Consider the following 21225-nt stretch of genomic DNA (forward strand, 5'->3'; position numbering starts at 1 on the left):
ACGCCCCTGAACACTGACACCCAGCCTCTGCCTTCTGCAATGTACAGGCAAGACCCAAGACCCAGCTCTGTCTCCCTTACAGCCAGGGACGCCTAACTCTGCTAGTCCTCCGGAAACCCTGTCACCTCCATGCTCCTCCCAGTGGGGGCGGAAGACTCCGAGCACATCTCTCTCAAAAGAAATCCTCCTCGGAAACCTCTCCTCATCTCCACCCTCTCGATTCTGCGATATCACAGTGCAGGTGGGTTTGTTTCTTTAAGAATCAAGAAACTCAAAGAAACTTGCATCTTTGGATGTTACTTCAGTCTGAAATTTCATACTTACTACATCTTGGTACTTCAATCAAAACCTCCGACTTAATATCTGTTACATTTCTATCATCATTTTTTTTGAAATATAAAGCAGCTATCAGGTAACCCGGTAAGTGTTCCAATGCAAGCAGAAAATGAGAACTCCATGGCAATACAGAGGACAGGCAAACGCGTTCTGTGCAGGGCTGGGAGTACGTGCCAGGCACGGAAGGCCTCACTGAGGCAGTGACTTCCGAGGTGAGCCTCCAGGGATCCGTCTGCTCATTTAACAAATACTGATCATACGTTCTAAGCAGTATTCTAGGTGCTTGGGATCTGTCAGTGAACAAAACAAAGATCTCTGCATTCATGAAGCTTACGTTCTAGTGGAAGGATGGGAGAACGGTCAACAGACGTACTAGATGAACTACGTAACTTGACAGAAAGAGAAAATGCTGCGAGTGGAAAAGAAGCAGCAGAGCAAGAAAGACAAGCCCACGAAACAGAGAGGACGAAGGACACACTGAGTGGGAGCACGGGCCCGGGGACCTAAGGGGGCGGCGTGTCAGAGACCCGACCGCGCAGCGTACGGCACAGCCGTCAGAGACGCACGGGGCAGACCCAGCCACAAGCTCAGCGCATGCGGCCCTTGGCGCCGAGCGCCAGCCATCTGCCCGCTGCCCCCTTCCTCCTGGAACCCAGGGGAGTTTGCCTTTTGTACTCACCCCCACGGACACAGGTCTAACGCCTAGAGAGAGAGGACGCACAAGCAGAGGAACTGAAAACAACTTGTTTTATTTAAAATTCCGTAACACATGGAGCTTAAAAGCTTTGGTGCCTTCTTAACAGCAATTAAAAAAAAAGACCGCGCACCTATTCCACAGCACAGTGCGTGTCACGCGTACAGTAACCAACAAGCTGGAGGCGGCCCTCACCCCCGTAGCAAAGCAGAACGCCAACGCAGAAGCAGGCCCACAGCTCCGCGTGGCGTCCAGCACCGCCGGCACACGGACGGGCAAGAGCAGGGCCCGCTGCTCAGGGCGCAGTGCTGACATCCCCTGGAGGCAGACGGCACGGCCAAGCACTAGAAAAGGAAATGCTTCCCAGGCAGTCTAGACAGGGGAGAGAGGCCGAGAGGTAATATGGGTAAGACAAAGCAAAATAAAACAAAACTGGAAAGGGCTAGAGGAGCTGCAGTGGTGAGGGTGAGCCGGGCTGAAGACCAAAGAAACACAAGTTCTCCCTGTGAACGCGGCTGCATTTCCCACCCTCCTTCCCAGGTCAGCCTGACTCAAGAAAACCAGCCAGGGCCTGTGGACTGTGTTCACCACGGCTGAAACTGTGACAGCAGACGTATCTGGAAAGGGCTACTGTGACAGATCTAGTTTTTGTCTTTCAGTGCAGACCAAAGTCTTCAGCACGGAGTTAGCCCTTGAGCTAAAACTCTCCCTCGCAGGTCTGACCTCAGGCCTTCCACTGACACAGCATGAGGCCGTCCCCAGCAAACCAGTCCTTGACCTCTTTCTCTAAAAGAAGTCGACCTAATCATCCTGGAGACAATCTCCCCCAGAGCAAAGCTTCACACCCAGAAGCTGGACCCGAACACAGCAGCTCAGGAGACAAATCTTGCTCTCCTGCTTTTAAAAGGTGATGTGGTTTCACTAACAAAAAAGACACAAGGGGAAGAAAACAGCAGAAAGGCTTAAGTTACAGCCTAAATAGTGGGACTCTGCTGCCCCCTGCCTTCCACCACGAAAAATGCTCAGACACAGTTGGAAATCACTAACTCACCGGAGGACACCGTCTCTCTCACACCCACGTGCACACACCCCGAAACTGGAGTTCCCAAAGGATCCCCCATCATCTTAACCCGTTACCTGCACACCGTCACCTGCTCGCGGTGATGAGCACTGGGAGGCCCGCGTGGCAGGCCGAGTGGCGCTATGGACCCGACTCCCCAGATCTGCCCATCTGTGCAACTCCTGCGACAATCCTCCGACTTGAGCCGTCGCGTCCAAGCTGACGGAGAATCTCCTGCACTCACCAGCCCAGTTTCACTCATACCTGCACATCCAACAAGGCCTTCAAACCCCAAAATGACCAAAACCCAAGTTTTCCCTCACAAACCAACCAACAGAACGATTTTTCTTTTTTCAGTGAGCTTGGTATCTTTTCATGGCACTGCTATCCTCCAGTCACTCAAGTCAAAAAAACTGTCCACGGTCTGACTTTCCCTCTCCCTAGGTGCTGGCATCAGATGAGCCGCAGGCACTGCCTTCTCCTATCAGCATGCTCTCACCTGCTGCCTCCTCTCCCTGTGAGCCCGGGTTAGGCCTTCACTGGGCCCCTGCTACTTCCATCTGGAAACTCCATGGCCTTCTAGCTGCAGTCTCCCCCTCCTACCAGCTTTTCTTTATCCCACTGCATCTTAAAACTGCTGACAGTTACCTTTCTGAAGTTCAGCTCTGCTCATGCCACTCTGCCGTCTACCTCTTGCCTCAGAATAACCTGCAAACCCTTTCCTCTGGCAGGCAGGGCCCCCGTGATCTGCCACCACCCGATTCCACGGTCGTACGCAGCCCCTGCGGTGGCTGTGGTGGCCTCTGGGCCTGGCTCCCTCCCACTGAGACCTCTTCCGTGAATGTTTTTCCTCCACCACCTCCACTTTCCCCAGCTGTTTATGTCCAAATCACATGCGTCTTTCAAGACCCAGGTCACATGCTGCTTCTCCACAAAGCCTTCCCTAATTCCTTCAATTGGAACAAACCTTTGTCTGCAGTCCACTCTGCTCCTTTCTACAGTTCAAGCAGCAAATACTCGCTGAGTTCCTACCGTGTGTGAGGTGTACCAGGTCTGGTCACACTGAGGCAAACACAGACACGCGCACCGTCCTCGTGTGTCTTAGTCTAGAATTTACACTTCCCCACTTGTATTCTCGTTCCGTGTGCATCTTTCCCTCCCGGCCTGAAAACTTCACGAGCACCCACGTTTCAATACCCAGTCGCTCTGTGTGCCTCTCCCACACGGAGCCCGGCAGAGCACACAGCGTGTGTTTATGTTCAGGAAGCATCTGAGTGAACCAGCCATGAATTAAGTGTTACTACACAGCTGAATCTCAGGGTCATTCACCCACTTCCTGAGCTCAAGTAATCGACTGACTCTTAAGTCTGAGATCCTATGACCCCTCAACTGAAATTAGCCGTCACTCAAACTGTCCCCATGACAGAGTCAAGGGCACAAACTCTGGAACAGAACCAGGGGTGAATTCAGCTCCTCCACTTCCCAGCTGTGTACACGGGGCCGCGATGGGTCCGGGGAACCACTACTCACTCCGGGCCTCGGTTTCCTGATCCGAGTTCGGGTGAGGATGAAGTAACATGAACGAATCGCTGTCAGCGTGCGACCAACTGAGACCACCGCTCTTGCTCTTTACTCATCACTGCTGTCTTCTGCATCGCGTCAAAGCCACGCCCCAGAGGCCGCAGGAACATTGGCTCGCCAGCCTTGCCGGTCGTCTCCCCCTGTGCCCTCTTTCACCACAGGCAGCTGGAGGTGGTCAAGGGATTCAGCCCTGGCCAAACGGACGTCAGTGGAAGTCTGCTGGAGAGCTTCCAGGAAGACGCCTGCTTTCCCAGTAACAGAGACAGATCTGTCTGGAAACTGCCTTCCTCATCCTCCCTTCGTTCTGCCTTAAGTGTAGACACAGTGCTTGGAGCTGCAGCAGTGTCCTGAGACGACGAGGGAAAGGCCAGCGGAACGGAGCGGCTGACCCTCTGACAGCACCGAGCAGCTGAACCCACGTCAGTAGTTACCCGACTCCAGGTTCCTTCCGTGACAAAAGGAAACCCTACTTGTTTAAGCCAACAGAAATCAGTTTTTGTTCCTTGCAATGAAACACCGCCAAGACTGACTGAACCTCCTGAAGTACTTCAGGGTACGTGTAAGAGAAAGTTGTGAAAAGGTGAATTAACAACAGCTCTGTCCTTCAGAGACTCTTCAAGGCATAAAAGTCAAATATTTTATCAAAACTTTAATAGGCATGTTCTACTCTAAAGGCTAAGAGGGGTTCAAATTAAACTAAGAATCGCCCTGAAACAAACCAGTGCTGTGGGGCAGAGCCAGCAGGGCCCACGGAGAAAGCCTGACCTGCCAGGGACGGCGGCAGCACGATCGTCACTCGCGGTGCCTCCGGGCCTAGCCTCTTGGTTCTGTCTAAGTGGAGAACTGGGAGTGAGAGCCGGGAGCTCTGGGTGATTGTCTGGACCACCATTCGGCAGATCCTCAGTCCCGCCACCTCCCACTGTACGTGGTGTCTTTCCCTGCCCTTTGACTTTGTTCTTGGTGCTGTCTTGCTTTTTCAAAGATATGTTTGCGAATATGACAAAAGCAGGAGCTTGCAATACATTAGCATAATCGGGTTTGCCTCTTGTACATCTGCTTTTCGTGGCGAATGGACTCAGGTGGCTACTGACCTAAGGAGAATGAGAGAGATTTGGAACAGACTGGATCAAATCTGCAGCTTGAAGCCAAACCTAGCCTAGTCCCGCCAACATCAGTCCAATCTCACCCAAACTGCAGGCACATCAGTGAGAAAAACACAAAACACAAGACAAGGTATGTACACAGCTGTACACCACTGAGTTAGGGTAGGTTACACAGTGCTTTTATAAAAATAACCGAAACAAACTATATCTCAAAAAAAATCTGTAAGACACAGGTATACAAATTCCCCAGTTTTGGATCTCTTTAATAAAGTGGTTTTCAACTGGTGGGGATTTTGTCCCCCAGGCAGATATTTGACAATGTCAAGATGTTTTTGGTTGTCTTAAATTTGGGAGGGGTGGCATCCAGTGCGCAGAGTCCAGGGAAGCTGCTAAAAATCCTACAACGCACAGGACAGGCCCCACAACAAACAAGTATCCTGTCCAGAATGTCGGTAGTGCTGAAGTTGAGCGACCTTGTCTTCATACAATAAGGCACAAGTAAAGATAAAATACTCTTTCCCATTTTACCACACACGTCTGCTCAGCTGTAAGGATGTGTGTGTGTGTGCACGTGTGTACTGACAGGTTAATTAGTCATGCCAGTAAGTATTTACTGAGCACGCGCCACCGTTCTAGATGCCAGTGATCCTGTGCTGAATTAAAAGAAAAAATTCTGTTCTTAAGAAGATTACATTCTAGTGAAGGACACAGGTGATGAACATATAAATAAAATGCTTTTAGACCTAGTGAGTGACTCCGTGGGAAGCCCTCTCTGAGAACACTGCAGTTTAACCTCCCTGGATGAGGAGAGACCCAATCATGCTATGGTTTAGGCAAAGAGCATTCTGGGCAGAGGAAACGCTAAACCCGATGACTGTGAGACAAGTAAGTGTGATGTCTCAGAGGAGCAGAAGGACCTGCGTACCTACAGCACGATGAGTAAGGCAGGAGATGAGGTCAGAAAGACATCTGCAGGCTCACAGCCGGTGCTGCTGGCATGGCACCACGTGGAGACTCAGCGGGGGAGCTCAGTGCCTGGCGGCGACCGGAAGCAGTGTGAGCGCACAGTCGTGCCAGGTGGGATCCTCCCTGGCGCACGTGAAAAGCTGGAGTGGGGGTGGGGACTTCACAGGGGAGCTAAACAGGGCAAGTCAGTGAGCGGACAGGGGTGAGAGCGGAAGAAACTGAGTTCTTTTTGTTACTGCACCCCATCAGTACCCACACACAACTGACTGAAGCTTAGGGACACATTTGTAACTAGAGGAGAAAGAAAGCCATTCAGCACTCTTCTCACTCAGAATCGTGTGCTTTCTTGGACTGCTGCCTCCTGGGGTCCTGGCAGGCAGTGTGTTGGGAAGAACAGAGCACTGCCCCCTCACTACTTCCTAACTAGAACCCCAGTGCTACTGACTCCAGATTCCCTCCTCTGATGTTTCAGAGCACAGGAAAAGCTGGAAAACATAATTTAGGATCTCTGAAGCAGCACAGAAACCCTGGAAGTCAACAGGCCAAGTTTCTAACGTGCCATGCATCTAGTTTCTAGGCACATCCAATTTTAGTTTGTCCAGAAACCGGTGTTGTCAGGCAGACCGAAGTGAGCAGGTTGCTCCTGGATTGTAATCACCTCTTAATCTTCCATAAGACTCCTGAGGATGAGGGTTATGCCTGATTGTTTATAACTGTGTCCTCGGCTCCCAGCATTAGCATCTGGCACCTAGGAAGCACTCAGTATATGTTAGGTAAATAGATAATGCTTCATGAAAATAAAGTCTCAGACTTATAAAAATCAGATAACACAAAATAAAATAGCAAACACATCTACTCTTAAAAAGGTCTGTATATTTACAGATATGTACTTCCAAGAGAGAAATAACTAGAACATTTATCCATCCATCTAGTTGATCTCTTTGAGCATCTACCATGTGCCTGCACTGTGCTAGTAGCTGGACACAGAAAACAAGACCAAGACACAGACATTCCCGAGAAGAAGCCTGCAGCACAGAGTGGAGTGGACAAAAAAACATCTGCGGCCCGGCTTACGGCTGAGCAGAGGGTGAGAGGGTCAGGAAGCCGTTAGTCCTAACATAACCCAGCAAGACACTCAAATTCCACACCCACTGCTTTCAGTATACCAAGACCAGTGGTTCTCAATTAGGGGAGACTGTGCCTACAAAGAGACACTTGCCAGTGGCTGAAAACATCTGTGATTGTCGCGACTGGCAGCACGTGAGTGGAGTCTATGAAGCAGAGGCCAGGGGTGTTGCTAAACATCCCATGAAGCACAGGACAGCCTCCCACAAGAAAGAACCGTCCTGTCTAGAATGTCAACAGTGCCACGACTGAGAAGCCCTGATCTAGAATGATGAAAGAATTAGGAAGTGCTACGCAAATAAAAATACAAGTGCGTCAGTCGGTCAGGATTTCTCTCATGTATCTAACGCGATCATAAGGATCACGAAATAGCTGCCTCAGTTGAAATCAATAAAACACAGATAACAAAGCAATCAATTAAAATTCTCTTATAACTATGAATGAAGTCTCATGATACATACAATACAAATATTCATATTAATCAATCAAATTCCTAGCATTGCATATTGAACACAGGGTCTCGGGAAAACACTGCTTGCTTAGAATTCCGAGCTGAAGACTGCTACACTCAAAATAGAAACTGTGGGCTCTTTCATAGCTTTCAGCTTCCGGATGGAGAAGGCTTAGCCCGTTCCTTTCGAGTTTAAACTCCATTACAGAGTCAGTCGTATGTTCCTCATCCTTTAGCTGGATACGTTTGTTCCCTGTAGGAAGGCTGTAACTTGTAAAAGGAGTCTTATGCAGAATACAAATTGGGAGTATTACATGACTACCTCTTGAGGACACTGCGCTGTGCAAACAGCATCACTTTATGTGACGTGGCAGCTCTGGACTGGTCTGTCTGTTCACCTGAGGGCTGTCTCAAATTACAGACCAGGGACATCACTGTCATGCCCCAGCTGCTGCAGGAAGCTGCTGAAAGAAAAGGAGATTTATGAGTAGTTTGGTTACACTGAACCAAGGACACAGGCGCTACACAACAGGGACCTGGTGGCTCTGAACTGCAGGCATTATGCAAAAAGGAAACGCGGCGCTGGGTGTCGGGGGAGTCCTCCAGGAGCGACAGCACATCTTTGTAAACTCTCTGAAGAATAAATGCAACAGTTATTAAAGAACACCACCCTGCTGTTGCAGACACTGAACTTTATATCCCAAGAAGAGACAGCAGGGATTTGCAGGCAAACATCTGTCATTTAACAGTGAGAGTGACCTCAGCTCTGACAAGCAATTCAAACCCCAGTGGAGGAGAGTTACTTAACTCTTTGTGGTGACTGCGTCTGAAGCTCCAACATTAGCAGGTTATTAATATCCTTGTCAGCTGAGGACCTCTGATGGCGAACGAAAAAGTTATTGGGAATAACTATGATTGGTTCTGTTTCATGAGCCATTCATTAATTACTTCACTTTAATCATAGCAAATTATCAGGTCATAATTAATTTGGACCAAAGCCCTATGCAAACCTTATGGAGAAAAGAGCAGATGTAATGTAATCTTCAAAACACATTTTGAAAGATCAAGACTAGATTAAAATGAACATGAAAAAAACTAAATTTCTGTATTAATTTTATAGAGAGATTAACCAAGCCAATACTTCCTTTTCTCTTTTATCTCTAATTAAAAATAAGTAAGTAAACGAACTCTGATATTTAGGTAAGAGTAGGGGAGTGAAAATGTGAATGTTGAGAGGCCACTCCGCACCCCAGACAGGTCTAGGTGTTTCCTTACACTCATGTAACCTCTGGCTCGCTTGTGCAAGGACAAGAACAGTGTCTTCACTCTGTAGATGAGAAAACTGAGGCTTTTCTTAATTGAAATGTTTTTCTCAAGATGGACAGACCTAGAAAATAGTACAGCTGGGGCAGGGGGTGGGGAACAACAGGTGGAGAAAATCTGCTGAATCCCAAGGCTAAAAAGCTGTGTTACACTATGCTGCTACAAGCAATTAGATTTTTATTTTTGTCAGACACATGAATATTAAAATTCATCACTTGAAAGAGAAAGCATTAACACTGCAAGTGGATCATGAGTTCCCCACAGCTCCACACCCACAAGTCCAGTTACTTACTTCATACCACCGTTTCAATGTCCCAAAGGCAATACCAACTTAACATGCCCCCAAACTCATTTATCGTCTTCCTCACCTAAACTTGCTCTTCTTCTGGTTTCTCCTACCTCAAGGAACAGTATTAACATCTACCTAGTTGCAAAGGAAGATAGATTAGAAGGAAATACACAAAAACTGCTATCAGTGCTACTACCTGGCTTTCTGTTTTATTCATACTGCTCTGTATTTTCCAGATTCTTCTGAAACATTTACACTATACATACATGACACATGCTTGTACCCTTAGTGTTTGAAAAACAGAAAACAGAAATAGGCAGAGTTAAAACAAACTGCTACTGTCTCCCAACGCAACTTCCCTCCTCACATGTAAACACTATTTTGTTTCCTTTCAGACTTTTTTCTGTGCAAATAATTATTTTTATGCATTTCTCTACAAATACATCATTTGTAATTTACATATTTACATGTATATGTATATAGTTTTTCCAAGTGAAATTCTAATACATACATTATATTGTAACTTGCCTCTTTCCTCCTAACGACATACAAATCTCTCATTCTTTCCAGTGGCTGCAGAGGACTGAACTGTCACAACTGCACCGTAATCAACGTTCCCCTTGTTGCTATTTAGCTTGTTTCCTATTTCTTATTATTACAATATTGCGAAGATGATTCTTTCAGGTATGTCCTGTTTCAGCAATTCTTAGACACACTTCCCCTCCCACACACACTTTATCATCTCTGGGGCTGGAATGCATCTTTACAACTGATGGCATCTTACAATTGCCGTCAGCCTGGTGGTTTTTGCTGCGTAAAAACCATTTTCTTGTTTGTTTTCTGACACCTTCTTATAACAGTTAAAAAAGCATCAACCTCAATCTATTTTAGATTAGATGAAGTAAGTTATCTTTGCATTCATGGGCATTTTAGGCATTTGTGATTTCGAGCAAATGAATAGCTATTTATTCATAGGTGGGATGGCTGGATCAAATAGTAAGTGCGTTTTAAGTTTTGCAAGTTACTTCCAAATTGCCCTCCAAATAAGGTGAAACAACTTATTCCGCCATCAGCCACCTGGGAGAGGGCCTACTCTCCTCACCGGAAGTGGCTACGATAAGTATCTGAACATGCATAAACACAGTAATTGATACACTGGAGCTCCTTACTGGCTTCATCTAATCTTTGATCTCTTACACACGTTGCAAATGTTTCCTCCCCTTCTGCCGCTCTTCTTTCAAGTTCACTTAGGGTGCCTTTCACCCTGCAATCACATCTCTCACATACCAAATTTGTCAGTATTTTCTCTTGTCTTCTGGGGTTCATATCTTACTTAGAAAGAACTTCACCCCAAAATTATAAATGATTTTCCTTCCCTTTACCTTGGTACTTGTGTATTTTTAAAAAAATCTTTGTCTCTAACCCACTTGAAAATTACCCTGTGTACAACGTGACGCGGGCACTCACCTTCCCCCGGTGTGGCTGCTCTGCGTCTGCCCGGGGCTCCCGGCGGCACCTTTACCGCTGCCGCGTGAGCATGGGCCACGTGCGCCCGCTTCTCTCATCTGCGTCCCTGACCCGCTGACCTACTTCTCTTTAGCACGTTACTGCAGTTCTGTTGTACATTTCTTCTAAGAAACATAAGCCAAACTTTCCTCATTGTTCTCTTTTTAAGTCTGTTTTTCTTGGTCACTTACTTTGCACGTGCATTTCTGAATCAGCTTGAATGACATATACTGCTAGCTATACCCCGATATCCATTTTCCCCTTTCCTGTAGTAGAACCCCTGCTTACTAGGAACATGACCATATAGAATACATACAATTCTCAGCCTTACTGGCAGGTGTGCTCATGTGGGTGTTTTAAGCAATGGGATTGATGGAAGAAATTTTCACATACTGAGGTACGGGGAGGTCATTCTGGCATATGCATGATTTGACTTGAACTTTAAGCTAACCAAAAACACCTGTTTGTGGCCTATTTAACATGCACTGTACATCTGCTTTAACTGTCAAAGGTGGCGTTTAAAAATCAACATGGAGTAACTGGTTTAGGCCTCCACAGTGGAGCTAGGTGGCCAGGATGTGGTTTCAGACATGTTTCTGCATCACTGAGAACTTGAATTTTCAGAACTGTATCAAACTCAAGGACACCACCACCAATTCTCAAAATAGTATCTGCTAGCAGCTGCCAACTGCCACCCGTGGTCTCAAGTTCTCCCCTTGTAACTATGCAACCATTTCAGACCCTAACCAATCCTTGCTTAACAAGCACCAATACTTCTCGCCAGCCCCAATTAAAATTCTTGACAAACAATTTTAAAATTTTGCAGGTTTTGCCTTTCTAAGCCTCCCTCCATTTTAGTCTGGTGAACACAATTCAAGTGCTTCTTGAATCTGTGTATCTCAGGCTGTTGTCCTGTTTGGCTCAAATAAAACTCTTTTCTATTCCTGTTATAGATTACTTATTATTTCCACCACCAAGATTAATGTAGAAATGCAGGAGCAGTATCTGGTACCTGTTCTTAGAGTGAAGCTGTGTTACTTTCTTCTCTTCTTCCTCTCCACTGACCGGAATATAAACAAGATGACTGGAGATCAGAGGCTGGAAGACGGCACAACAGTATAGAGGGAGCCTCAGACTCCGACACCCAGAAGGGCACCACCAGCCCTGCTTTACCCACCTGAACTTTTATGAGAAAGACATTTCAATCTTAAGCCACTTCACATTTTTAAAACTTTCCTCTCACAGCTTAATCACTAACAACTAAGTAATGAAATCCCATTGGGATTATAATTAATTTATGAATTCATTTGAAGATAACTGTCATCTGGACAATACTGAGTTTTTACAAGCAAGAATATAGAATGTTTATTTATTCAGGACATGTAAATACCCTTCATTAAAATGTGTAATTTTCCCCATACAGATCTTGCACTTTCCTGTTGTTTATTCCTAAATAGTATACAGTTCAGATTTTTAACAGCAAATAGGGTTTTTAAAATCACACTTCCAATTGGCCCATTTCAATCCACGGAATGCTACAGATTCTTGCAATGCTGAACTGTTAAACACAACTACCTTCTTCTATTTCTAATAGTTTCCACTCGATGCTCTTGGAGGTGCCACTTCCACAACCACATTGCCTGAAATGACGACTATGCTGTCCCTTCCTGGTATTTCTGTTTCTTGCGGGTAAGTGATTGTTCTGTAGCCAACAGGCTTGATCCTGACTTGAATGTGGACGTTTGCTGAAGGGTTCTGGTAGATGTCCTCAGTCAAGTTTTCTTTCTATCCCTAGCTTCACAAGATTCACATCTGGAATGAGTGTTAAATTTTAGGAAATGTTTTTCTAGCATCTGTCGAGATTATCATGAGTTTTTTTTCCTCATTAGATCTGCCTTTTTAAAAAGTAACAATAAATAGATTTCCCAATGTTTTAAGTTACATTAACAGATTATTTTGTATTCTTGGATAAACCCTACTTTGCCATGGCTGTGTTCTTTTAGATTTAATTTGCCAATGTTTTTTCAATGATTCCATTTGTTCCTAAGTGAGATTGATCTATAGTTGTCTTTGACACACAACCTTCTGGAATAAGGGTCATGCTAGCCTCAGAGACCAAACTGAGAGGTGTTTCAGATTTCTGTGTTAACTGAAACAGATTAAAGAAAATAGAAATTCTTCCTTGAAATTTCATTTTTCTTTTAAATTCAAGCATTACAAGGCAGAGACTTCTCTTACATCGATTAGATGTCCACTGATTGCTGCCCACTCGTTGATTTCCAGTTCACCGTACTGTGACGACAGGACGCAGCCTACAGGACTTCCTTGCGGTCTGCCTCAGTCATTCTTCATGGTGTTAAGAGTAAAACTGAGACCAGTGGGACTCTTTCCCCCTTACATGCAGGTTGTTTCTCTTTAGACATTCCGAGATCGTTTGTTTATCCTGGGATTACATAGATTTTGTCAGGGTGTATTTTTAAAGTGTCTCCTTTCTCATTATTTTTTCTCAGTACTTAGGCTTTTTAACATGAGGTCAGTCTTTCATCATAATTTTTTCCCCTATTACTTCTTTTCTTCAGTTCTCACCTTCTAGAACTTTTATGCATACCTTCACTGATTCATTCAAAAATATTGATCACTCACCGTGGGCCTGGAACTGTCATGTACGCAGGAGTCAATGGTGAATTCTCCCTCTGTATGGCTCCTAACCTCACCAATTTTTATTTTAAATGGATGCTATTCACCTGAGTATCCCATGGGTCTTAACTTTTCATTAATCATTTCCGCCTATCTGATCTTTTCTCAGAAGTTCTGGAAGTATCCCTGGGCTCAAATCCTAGGTCAGTAATCTGATCTTCGCTCATGTTTATTCACCTGCTTGGCCTGAAATAGGTATTTTCATTTTTTTATTTCCAAGATATATCTTTTTCATAGTTTACATTTTTTTAAATTAGTGCAAAAACCTCTCAAATCTTTGAAGATTATATATAAAACACCATATCTAAGGATTACATATAAAACTATTATGATTACTAATTATTACATGTAATGCTAATCATGCTTACGCTAACGTTCTTTCTCCCCCCTGCACTGTTTCCCCAGAAATTATTTCTGCTTGAAGGTTACTGCTTCTCTCTCATGTTGCTCTTTTCCTTCGCAGTTTGTTGCTCCTAGGTTGTCTGTGTAAAAGGAGAAAGCAAGGAACCAGCAGACTTTTTCTGTGAAGGGACAGTCAGCAAAGTCCTTTAGGCTTTGAGAGCCGCATTAGGACTCTATCATGTCGTCTTTGTTCCTCACAACCCTTTACAAACGTAAAATCCAGATGAAAGCAGGCACTGGGAGGCTGGCGAACTAATGGCGGTCTGCCAAGTGCTAGGTTTTAAGTGCGGTCACCTGAAGTTTGTTTTCTCGGTCTGAGTGAAATCCCCTGGCCGACTCTGCTGACAAGGAAGGAATTGCTGAGGCAGGAGGGTGGAACAGTTAGGAGGAAAAATGGGAAATGGAGAGCTACCAGGTTTTCGTCTGTCTGTTTCCTAAGTATGAGGAACCAAAGCTTCTTGTGGTGTCCACAAAACACACAAGACGCTGCCACATTCTGACGGCCCCTGTGTGTGTCCTCTGGGATGCTCCTGTATCAGAAGTCTCACTCCTCTTGGCAAACAGCATGCTGTGTCATGGCTCTCACTTGACGGGACTCCGTGGACCAACTGCTCTGAGCCAGAGGCAAGCACAACCACTCAGTCCTCTAAAACTGCCTCACCACACAGACTGCAGCCATCCACTCACAGCGGCCTCTGAACATGCAGGCCATTCCCTACTGTCATCTGCCTGTGGCCATGGCTGCTTCTCCTCACCAAGATCTGGCTCCTGGTTTTCCATCTTCTAGAAGTGCCTCACAGCACTCCCTTGTTGTGCTTCCAACGAGGCTCTGGGTTTATCTTTACTGTTGTAATTTTTTGTCACTGTGTATCTTGTGTAATTTTAGCAGAACTTTAGAAGACAGTGACTTGAATCCAGCCTGCCACTTCAATCTGGAACTCTCCCCAAATTCATACTTTTCTTCCCCACTCCGTCACCAGAGGGACCATCTCCCATCACTGTCAATACCACCTCACCTCTACCCCTACTATACAATTTAAAAAAATTTTTTTAAATAGAAACAAACAAAAAACTAGGAAAATCAGAAGGAAAAAAGTTGGAAGAGACAAGTATGACGGTTTCCGTATGACTGTTTCCGAGGAGCCCTCAGATGGTGCAGTGCTGACTGAATTCACCACAGCCAAAAAGCTGCCCCAGGCCTTGCAGGCTCCCTGATTTAAACAGTGATCCAGCTATCAGGGTAGGAACTCTAACTGTCAAGGGCAAATTGTCCATTTATTACATGAACTGTAACTGTCAACTGGACTGAAACACTTCTGCCAGCATGACTACTCTTTTTTGTCCACTGGGAGAATGACAATGGATGTCAAACTGTAATCAAAAGTTTGCTTGTCATTAATGCCTCTGAATAGTACATTCAAAAAAAATGAAAGTGGTAAATTTTACACAATGTATATTTTACATATACATTAAAAAAAGTTTGACTCCAAAACAAGGACAATTTGGTAGGTGAAGCAAATGTTAAATAAGGTAAGTCTGATAACAAGATAACTTGACACTATCTCTACAATAAGAACAATCTTGCCAATAAAAACAGAGTTCTTAAATACATTTTAAAGTGTCCTACCAATATCTGCCTTTCTAGTACTTTTTTCTACATGCATGTCCAAGACTTTTTGGATACAAATTTCTGTAGACATTTGCAGTTATTTTCACCTCATTCTTAGAAAGGATTAAAGGTTTTTTAGATACGATATTATATTACACTATTATAAAACATAATAGATAGTATATGAAATAAGTAAGTATATTTTACAATAGTGTGACATTATGAAGTACAAACACAGTGTCTGAGTGCTACAATACGGTCAAGTTACAGTCAGGTCTCGGCAACTCTAGGGATCACTCTTACCTCCTGAAGTAGGATCATAAATTCAAACGTTTATGCGGACAGGAAGTTAATATAAACATGGTAAGGCTGAGATCTAAGGCTGGAGAAGCAGGCAAGGAACAAAACACACAGCACCATGACTGCCACAGCAAAGCGATTAGGATGTTTATACTACCTGGTATTAAAAGCCAATGAAGGACTTCAAGTAGGGGAATAACACGAAAGCAAGCTTATTATATGGGCAAACTACTCCTCCTATTACCACAACTTTACAAAATGCTTATAGGAATTAAATAATCTAATGGGGGGGGACAAAAACAAAAACAAGGCCCAGTCTTCTGACCCACAGAGGCCTGTAACAGGTCATGCCAGTGTTTCTGTGAAATACTATGGAGAATCTCCCAAACTTACACTCATTTATTAACAGACAGGAGCTGTAGGTACTACAGTTTGTTTGAAGCGACCACAAATATTCTCAAAATGCAATCACTGACCACTACTATGAGAATCACCTGGGATATTTTTTAAAAACACATCATCTCCAAAGAATATGATCTAGTACACCTGTAGTACAGGTGGCCCCAAACTCTCACTTCTACAAAAATGTAAGAACTACTATCCTTATGTTTCCTCAGAAAAGCTTCTTCTAATGTTCAAGGTACCTTGAAGGATGAAGAGTCTGCAAAAGAAAGCTGACACGTTTAGCCTTTTAATAAAGAAAACAAATAATGCCTGGGTAACAGAAGTTGAAAGCTTATTAAAGATACTACATAAATCCTTATCACAAAAACAGTGAAAATATAAACACTGAAGGATCACAGAAATTAACCTGCCAGCAAAGTAAACTGCCTACAAATTATCCAGTAAGATATACAAAAGTTTAAATTCCTGAATTAAGCACAATAACAAAATATACTTTATTAACATCTTGCAAATAAGCTAATCTGAATAAAGGTCTTAACACGTTTCACAAAACTCAGTACTAAGATGTTCTTTGTTATCTCTCACACTCAAATGCTTACTTAGAGGTTGTTATACAGATTCTTGTTATACAGAATTCTTTCCAAAAGTTCTACATATCAATCAAATTACTCAGGGCAGTCTTTTTTTTTTTTTTTTTTTAAGTACTCTACTAATGCCAGATTCATTCCTCAGTACCCACGGGGGATTGGTTCTAGGATTCTCGCAGATACCAAAATCCACGGACGCTGAAGTCCCTTACATAAAATGGTTAAGTATTTGCATATAACTTAAAAAAATCCTCTTATACTTTGAATCATCTCTAGATTACTTATAATACCTAATACAATGTAAGTGCAATGTAAAATATAAATACTATTTAAATTGTTGTCAGTTTCTGGCAAATTCATGTTTTGCTTTTTAGAATTTTTTGGAACTTTTCTCCCCCTAAATATTTTCAATCCATAGTCGGTTGAATCCAAGGATGCAGAACCCTCGGGTACGCAGGGCTGCCTGTAATTTTAATCCAAAGGGTTAAAAGGCTTTTACATCATTTTCACCTGAGCCCGTCCACAAGTACTTTAAAATAAAGGAGAAACAAGAAGGTTCATCAAGCCCTGCGCTCCTGAGCACGAGGCTCCGGAGGCCTGTGCGGGTAGATGCAGACTCCCGGATAGGATCCAGATTTCTCCAGTCTTCAACTAACCTCTTATTTGGCTCCAGTTCCTTACAAACGGATATAAATGCCTATGGGATTTTCCCAACTTACAGATACGCAAATTTAGCCCATGACAATAAACCCAAATTGACCTCAAAAACTGTTTTTCAAAAACTCTTGTTATATGCAAAAAGATACATTATCTGTGAAACTCCACAAATGCCCATCCATCCATCCACTGAATGCTTCAGAATTACTTAACATATCCGTATGTTCGTCCATTCAATGCCTCAGAATTTTGAGAAGCTAAGTTCACTGGAAGGGTCCTCCTCTCAAAAGAGACCAGAGGAAGGATTCAAATAAGAGCACGGCTTTTTTCAGTGACGTAGATGGTCACTTGGAAATAGATCACCTATCAATCTCGTCTTCTCTTGTTGAGTATGTAAGCATATGAGCTACAAAAATGAAAGAAATATTCAAGGGAGAAATGATTCTTTCTAAAAAAGTGATACTTTTGCTTCTTGACTCTTCAACCAAAAAACAGGCATAACAAAAGAACTAACACAACTATGAAAAATTATTTGTATTCAAATATATTTCCAAGAAGATTTCAAGATCTGACACAGGCACAGAGAAAAGAAATGAATTAAAACAAGTATAAACAGGTCAGTTATAGACTGACCTCTAATTGAAATATGTTAAAAAATATTTTAATTATACTTAAAAAAAGCGAAGTAAATTTTTTCTTTAATTCACATCTTCTCAATTATCTTAAAACACTTGAGAGCTGAACTCATACGTTAAGGCAAATCCTGATTTTATATACTCATTTAACTGATGAATTGTTTCATTTAAAATTGCTAATCCAGGGAGTTTTTGTAAAAAACGTTTTATTGCTACAAAGGGAAACATGGTCACAAAAAGCCTTTAAGCGTATCTTAACGCAAATTACTATTCAATGTCCAATGCCGTAAAAAAATACACAGAGCACAAAATACTTGCCCAATTTATCTCTTCTAGGGTAAGTATTCAAAACATTAATGCACACTTGAATATACACTCCCAAGAGCAGCATTTAAGTTCAAATGATTAGAATAGATATACTAACAATACACATCTGTTATCCTTAACACCAATAAAGTAATAAAAATTAAGCTTAAAAATTATACAAACAATTTATCGAATCTAAGTTTGGTAGCTATAAAAACTAAAATAGTCTTACCTTCATTTTATTAAACAAATGTCAAACGTTTAGAAATTATATAAAACAAATTGTAATGTGTGGAATGCATGCAACATGGTGTTAACTCTCATATTTAAACTATTAAAATTCTTACCATTTTCCACATTGGGACAGAAATTTAAAGCTTCTTTTAAATCTGACTAACACCTTACATTTAATTTTCTTCAGGTTGGTCAACAGGGAAGCCAAAAGGCTCCTCCTTGGCTTCTTCTTCCTCTGCGTCCTCCCCTTCCCCGACCCCCTCTCCTCCCTCTGCTCCCCCCAGAGCCCCCTCCTCCCCCACTCCCTCTGTGTCCCCTCCTTCCTCTGTGTCCCCTACTCCTTCTACTCCTCCACCTTCCCCCACTTCCTCCACTTCCTCCCCTTCCTCCCCTTCCCCCACTTCCTCCTCTTCCTCCTCCTCTTCCTCCTCTTCTTCAACAGGCTCATCAATCTTTTCTTCCTCCTCCTCATCTCCTTCTATTTGTTGATCTTGAGAATGATCTTGAATTTCAAAAGGATTCTCACCCTAAAATCATGAAGAAAAATAGTTTTTAACATCAGCACATTCATTTTTTAATCAGTGAAATTTTAATTTACTGTGTCATTGAAAATACTATTTAGAGCTTTTTATTTCAACTTATGGCAAATCTGTTTAATACTTGTTAAGCATCTATTTCATACCTATGTGAGTATATAAATTCCTGAAGTCATTACTTTATACTCCATAAAACAAAGCAGATGAAGATTTATGTTCTACTTAATTATACCAGTATCCAATGTACTACGGTTGCAGGTCCTCTTTAAAAAATTCAAATGAAAATTAAACAAAACTCAAATGAAAAATCAGGTATGTATCAGATAGCATGCCTTACTTTTACTTTAAACAAGCAAATCTGGAATTTACTAAACATTCACAGATACAATTTTATTTTAGTATTTTATTTAAATACTTACACTGTGTACCTGGATTGTATCTCATAAATTGGACCATATAAGAAGGCTGTATGAGTGACGTGAGAAGTGAAAAGGCAGGGAGGTCACTAAGTAGGGGAGATTAAGACTGGTGCTACACTTCAAGATGCACCAAGTAGGAAAGGTTGTGCTCTACGCTGGAATTTGACACAACATTGTAAAATGACTATAACTCAATAAAAAATGTTTAAAAGAAAAAGAAAAAAATAAAATAAAATTTAGAGGTGTGAAACTAAAGACTGAAAAAACGATGCACCAAGTAGGAAGATGAGCTGGAGCAGCAAGAGAAGAAGCACTAGTGCGGAGTCCACTCTAACAGCCCAGGAAAGGGCAAAAGAGACAGTGACACCATTAACGGAACAGGTAAATTAAGATGGGGAAAGGGGAAGAGGCAGGTATAGGCTGCATCTAATTAAAATCTAAGATGTCTAATAGGAAACTGTAAGCTTGCAACTCAAGAGAGAGACTTCCAAGTAAGACATTTAGATTTCAGAACTGGCGGCACAGAGTGAACAGTGAAACCAGGTCTTAAATAGGACAGCGGTGGCGGGGGGGGGGGGGGGGGCGCTGAGGGAGCAGGCAGGAAAAGAGCCGGGAATAAACCCTGCTGAAGTTGCCTGCACATGGGGGACAGGGTTAGAAAAGGAATCCACAGCGCAGGAGGAAACCCAGGGTAACACAACATAATCCAAAAAACAAAGTTTCAAGACTGAATGACAGATCAGCTGTGTCAAATGAGGCAAACAGGTAACAACGGAAGAGAACTGGAGAAGGTCCCTAGAGCTGACTAGTTACTAAAGCCGAGTACGGGTACTTGAGGCATTTATTATACGATCCCTTTTACTTTTGTATGTTTAAAATAATGATATATTAATATTTTTATTTTGAAAATTAAGGCACTGGTAATCTCGAGAGTGTGATGCAAGTGGAAGTCAGAGAGCAACGACTGCCCAGCAAGAACTCTGGATTCCCAGTTCCCTCTGAAGCTCCCAGAAAACACAGGCCCGGGCCTCATACTTTCAGATCTTAAATTAATCAAGTACTGGAGTTCTTGCTAAGACACAAATTCCTGAATTAACTTAAGACCTAAACCTCCTGAATCACAGTTTCCAGGAAAGATGTCTGGTAATATGCGTATTTAAGCAGCATTTAGGGAGACATTCATTTTTGAGAAACCCTAATTCAGAAGGTATTAAAAGGGGCCTTGACAGCTTTTTATTTGATTTTACCTTCGTTGGGGATTCTAATCACACATCTCCAACTGGGAAATGCTAGGGGTGCATAATACAGAAGAAGCAGAGAGCACAGTGTAGGGTGAAATATCTTTCCAAGGATGGTAGTAAGAGAACAGATAATAAGATAGGAGGTGGAGTCTAGGAAAAGTTAAGTCATTTTTAGTTTAGGGAACGCATAACCATGTCTCTTTGGGGAATAAGATAATAAACAGAGAAAAATCAGATGAAAAGTAAGGAGAGAGAGAACTGATGAAACAAGAACACAGTTAAGGGCCAAACAGTATTTTCCTCCACTGACAACAATAAAGGTGAGGGAAACATACATAAATCTAAAGCAAAAAGCAGAAAAGCTAGAGCTCACATCTAATGGCCTCAATCTCCCTAAAACAAGAGAAGAGGTAAGAAGATGGGAAGCGAAGGGAGTAAGGATGAACTCAGGATGTGTGAAGAGTGGAAACTGTCTGAAACAGTCGCTACAGGAAGCACCCTACACTGGGTGATAATGAATAAAATCACTGGGAACTGCAGTGGAAATCCGGCAAACACAGTAAAGGCACAATTCCATGACACTTCTAACAAGAACGACAGGTAATAAAGCTAACCACAGATGGCACAGCTGAGAACTGCAGTGGTGGAAGAACAAGTCGGTCAGGGATCTTAGAACGGAAGCACTGCATTGTCAGAGGGCTGACCACGAGAGCCCGGGCCGGGAAGGGAAGGCAGAACAAGACGATACAGTTGGAGAATTGGG

The 21225-nt window shown here is 43.0% G+C and overlaps 1 protein-coding gene across 4 annotated transcripts in view; it reads right to left on the reverse strand.

Annotated features, from left to right (window-relative positions):
- Positions 1–16117: 16117 nt before the first annotated feature.
- The window catches only part of ZNF326 (zinc finger protein 326), a 36157-nt gene continuing 31049 nt past the window's right edge, over positions 16118–21225 (reverse strand). For all 4 annotated transcript variants that reach the window (XM_072968271.1, XM_072968272.1, XM_072968273.1 and 1 more), the window contains one exon: positions 16118–18793. In XM_072968271.1, coding sequence (XP_072824372.1) covers positions 18440–18793 — 354 coding nt within the window. In that variant the 3' untranslated portion in view covers positions 16118–18439. The remainder of the gene's footprint in view (positions 18794–21225) is intronic.

The sequence above is a fragment of the Vicugna pacos genome, chromosome 9 (assembly GCF_048564905.1).
Source record: "Vicugna pacos chromosome 9, VicPac4, whole genome shotgun sequence".
Lineage (NCBI taxonomy): Eukaryota > Metazoa > Chordata > Mammalia > Artiodactyla > Camelidae > Vicugna > Vicugna pacos.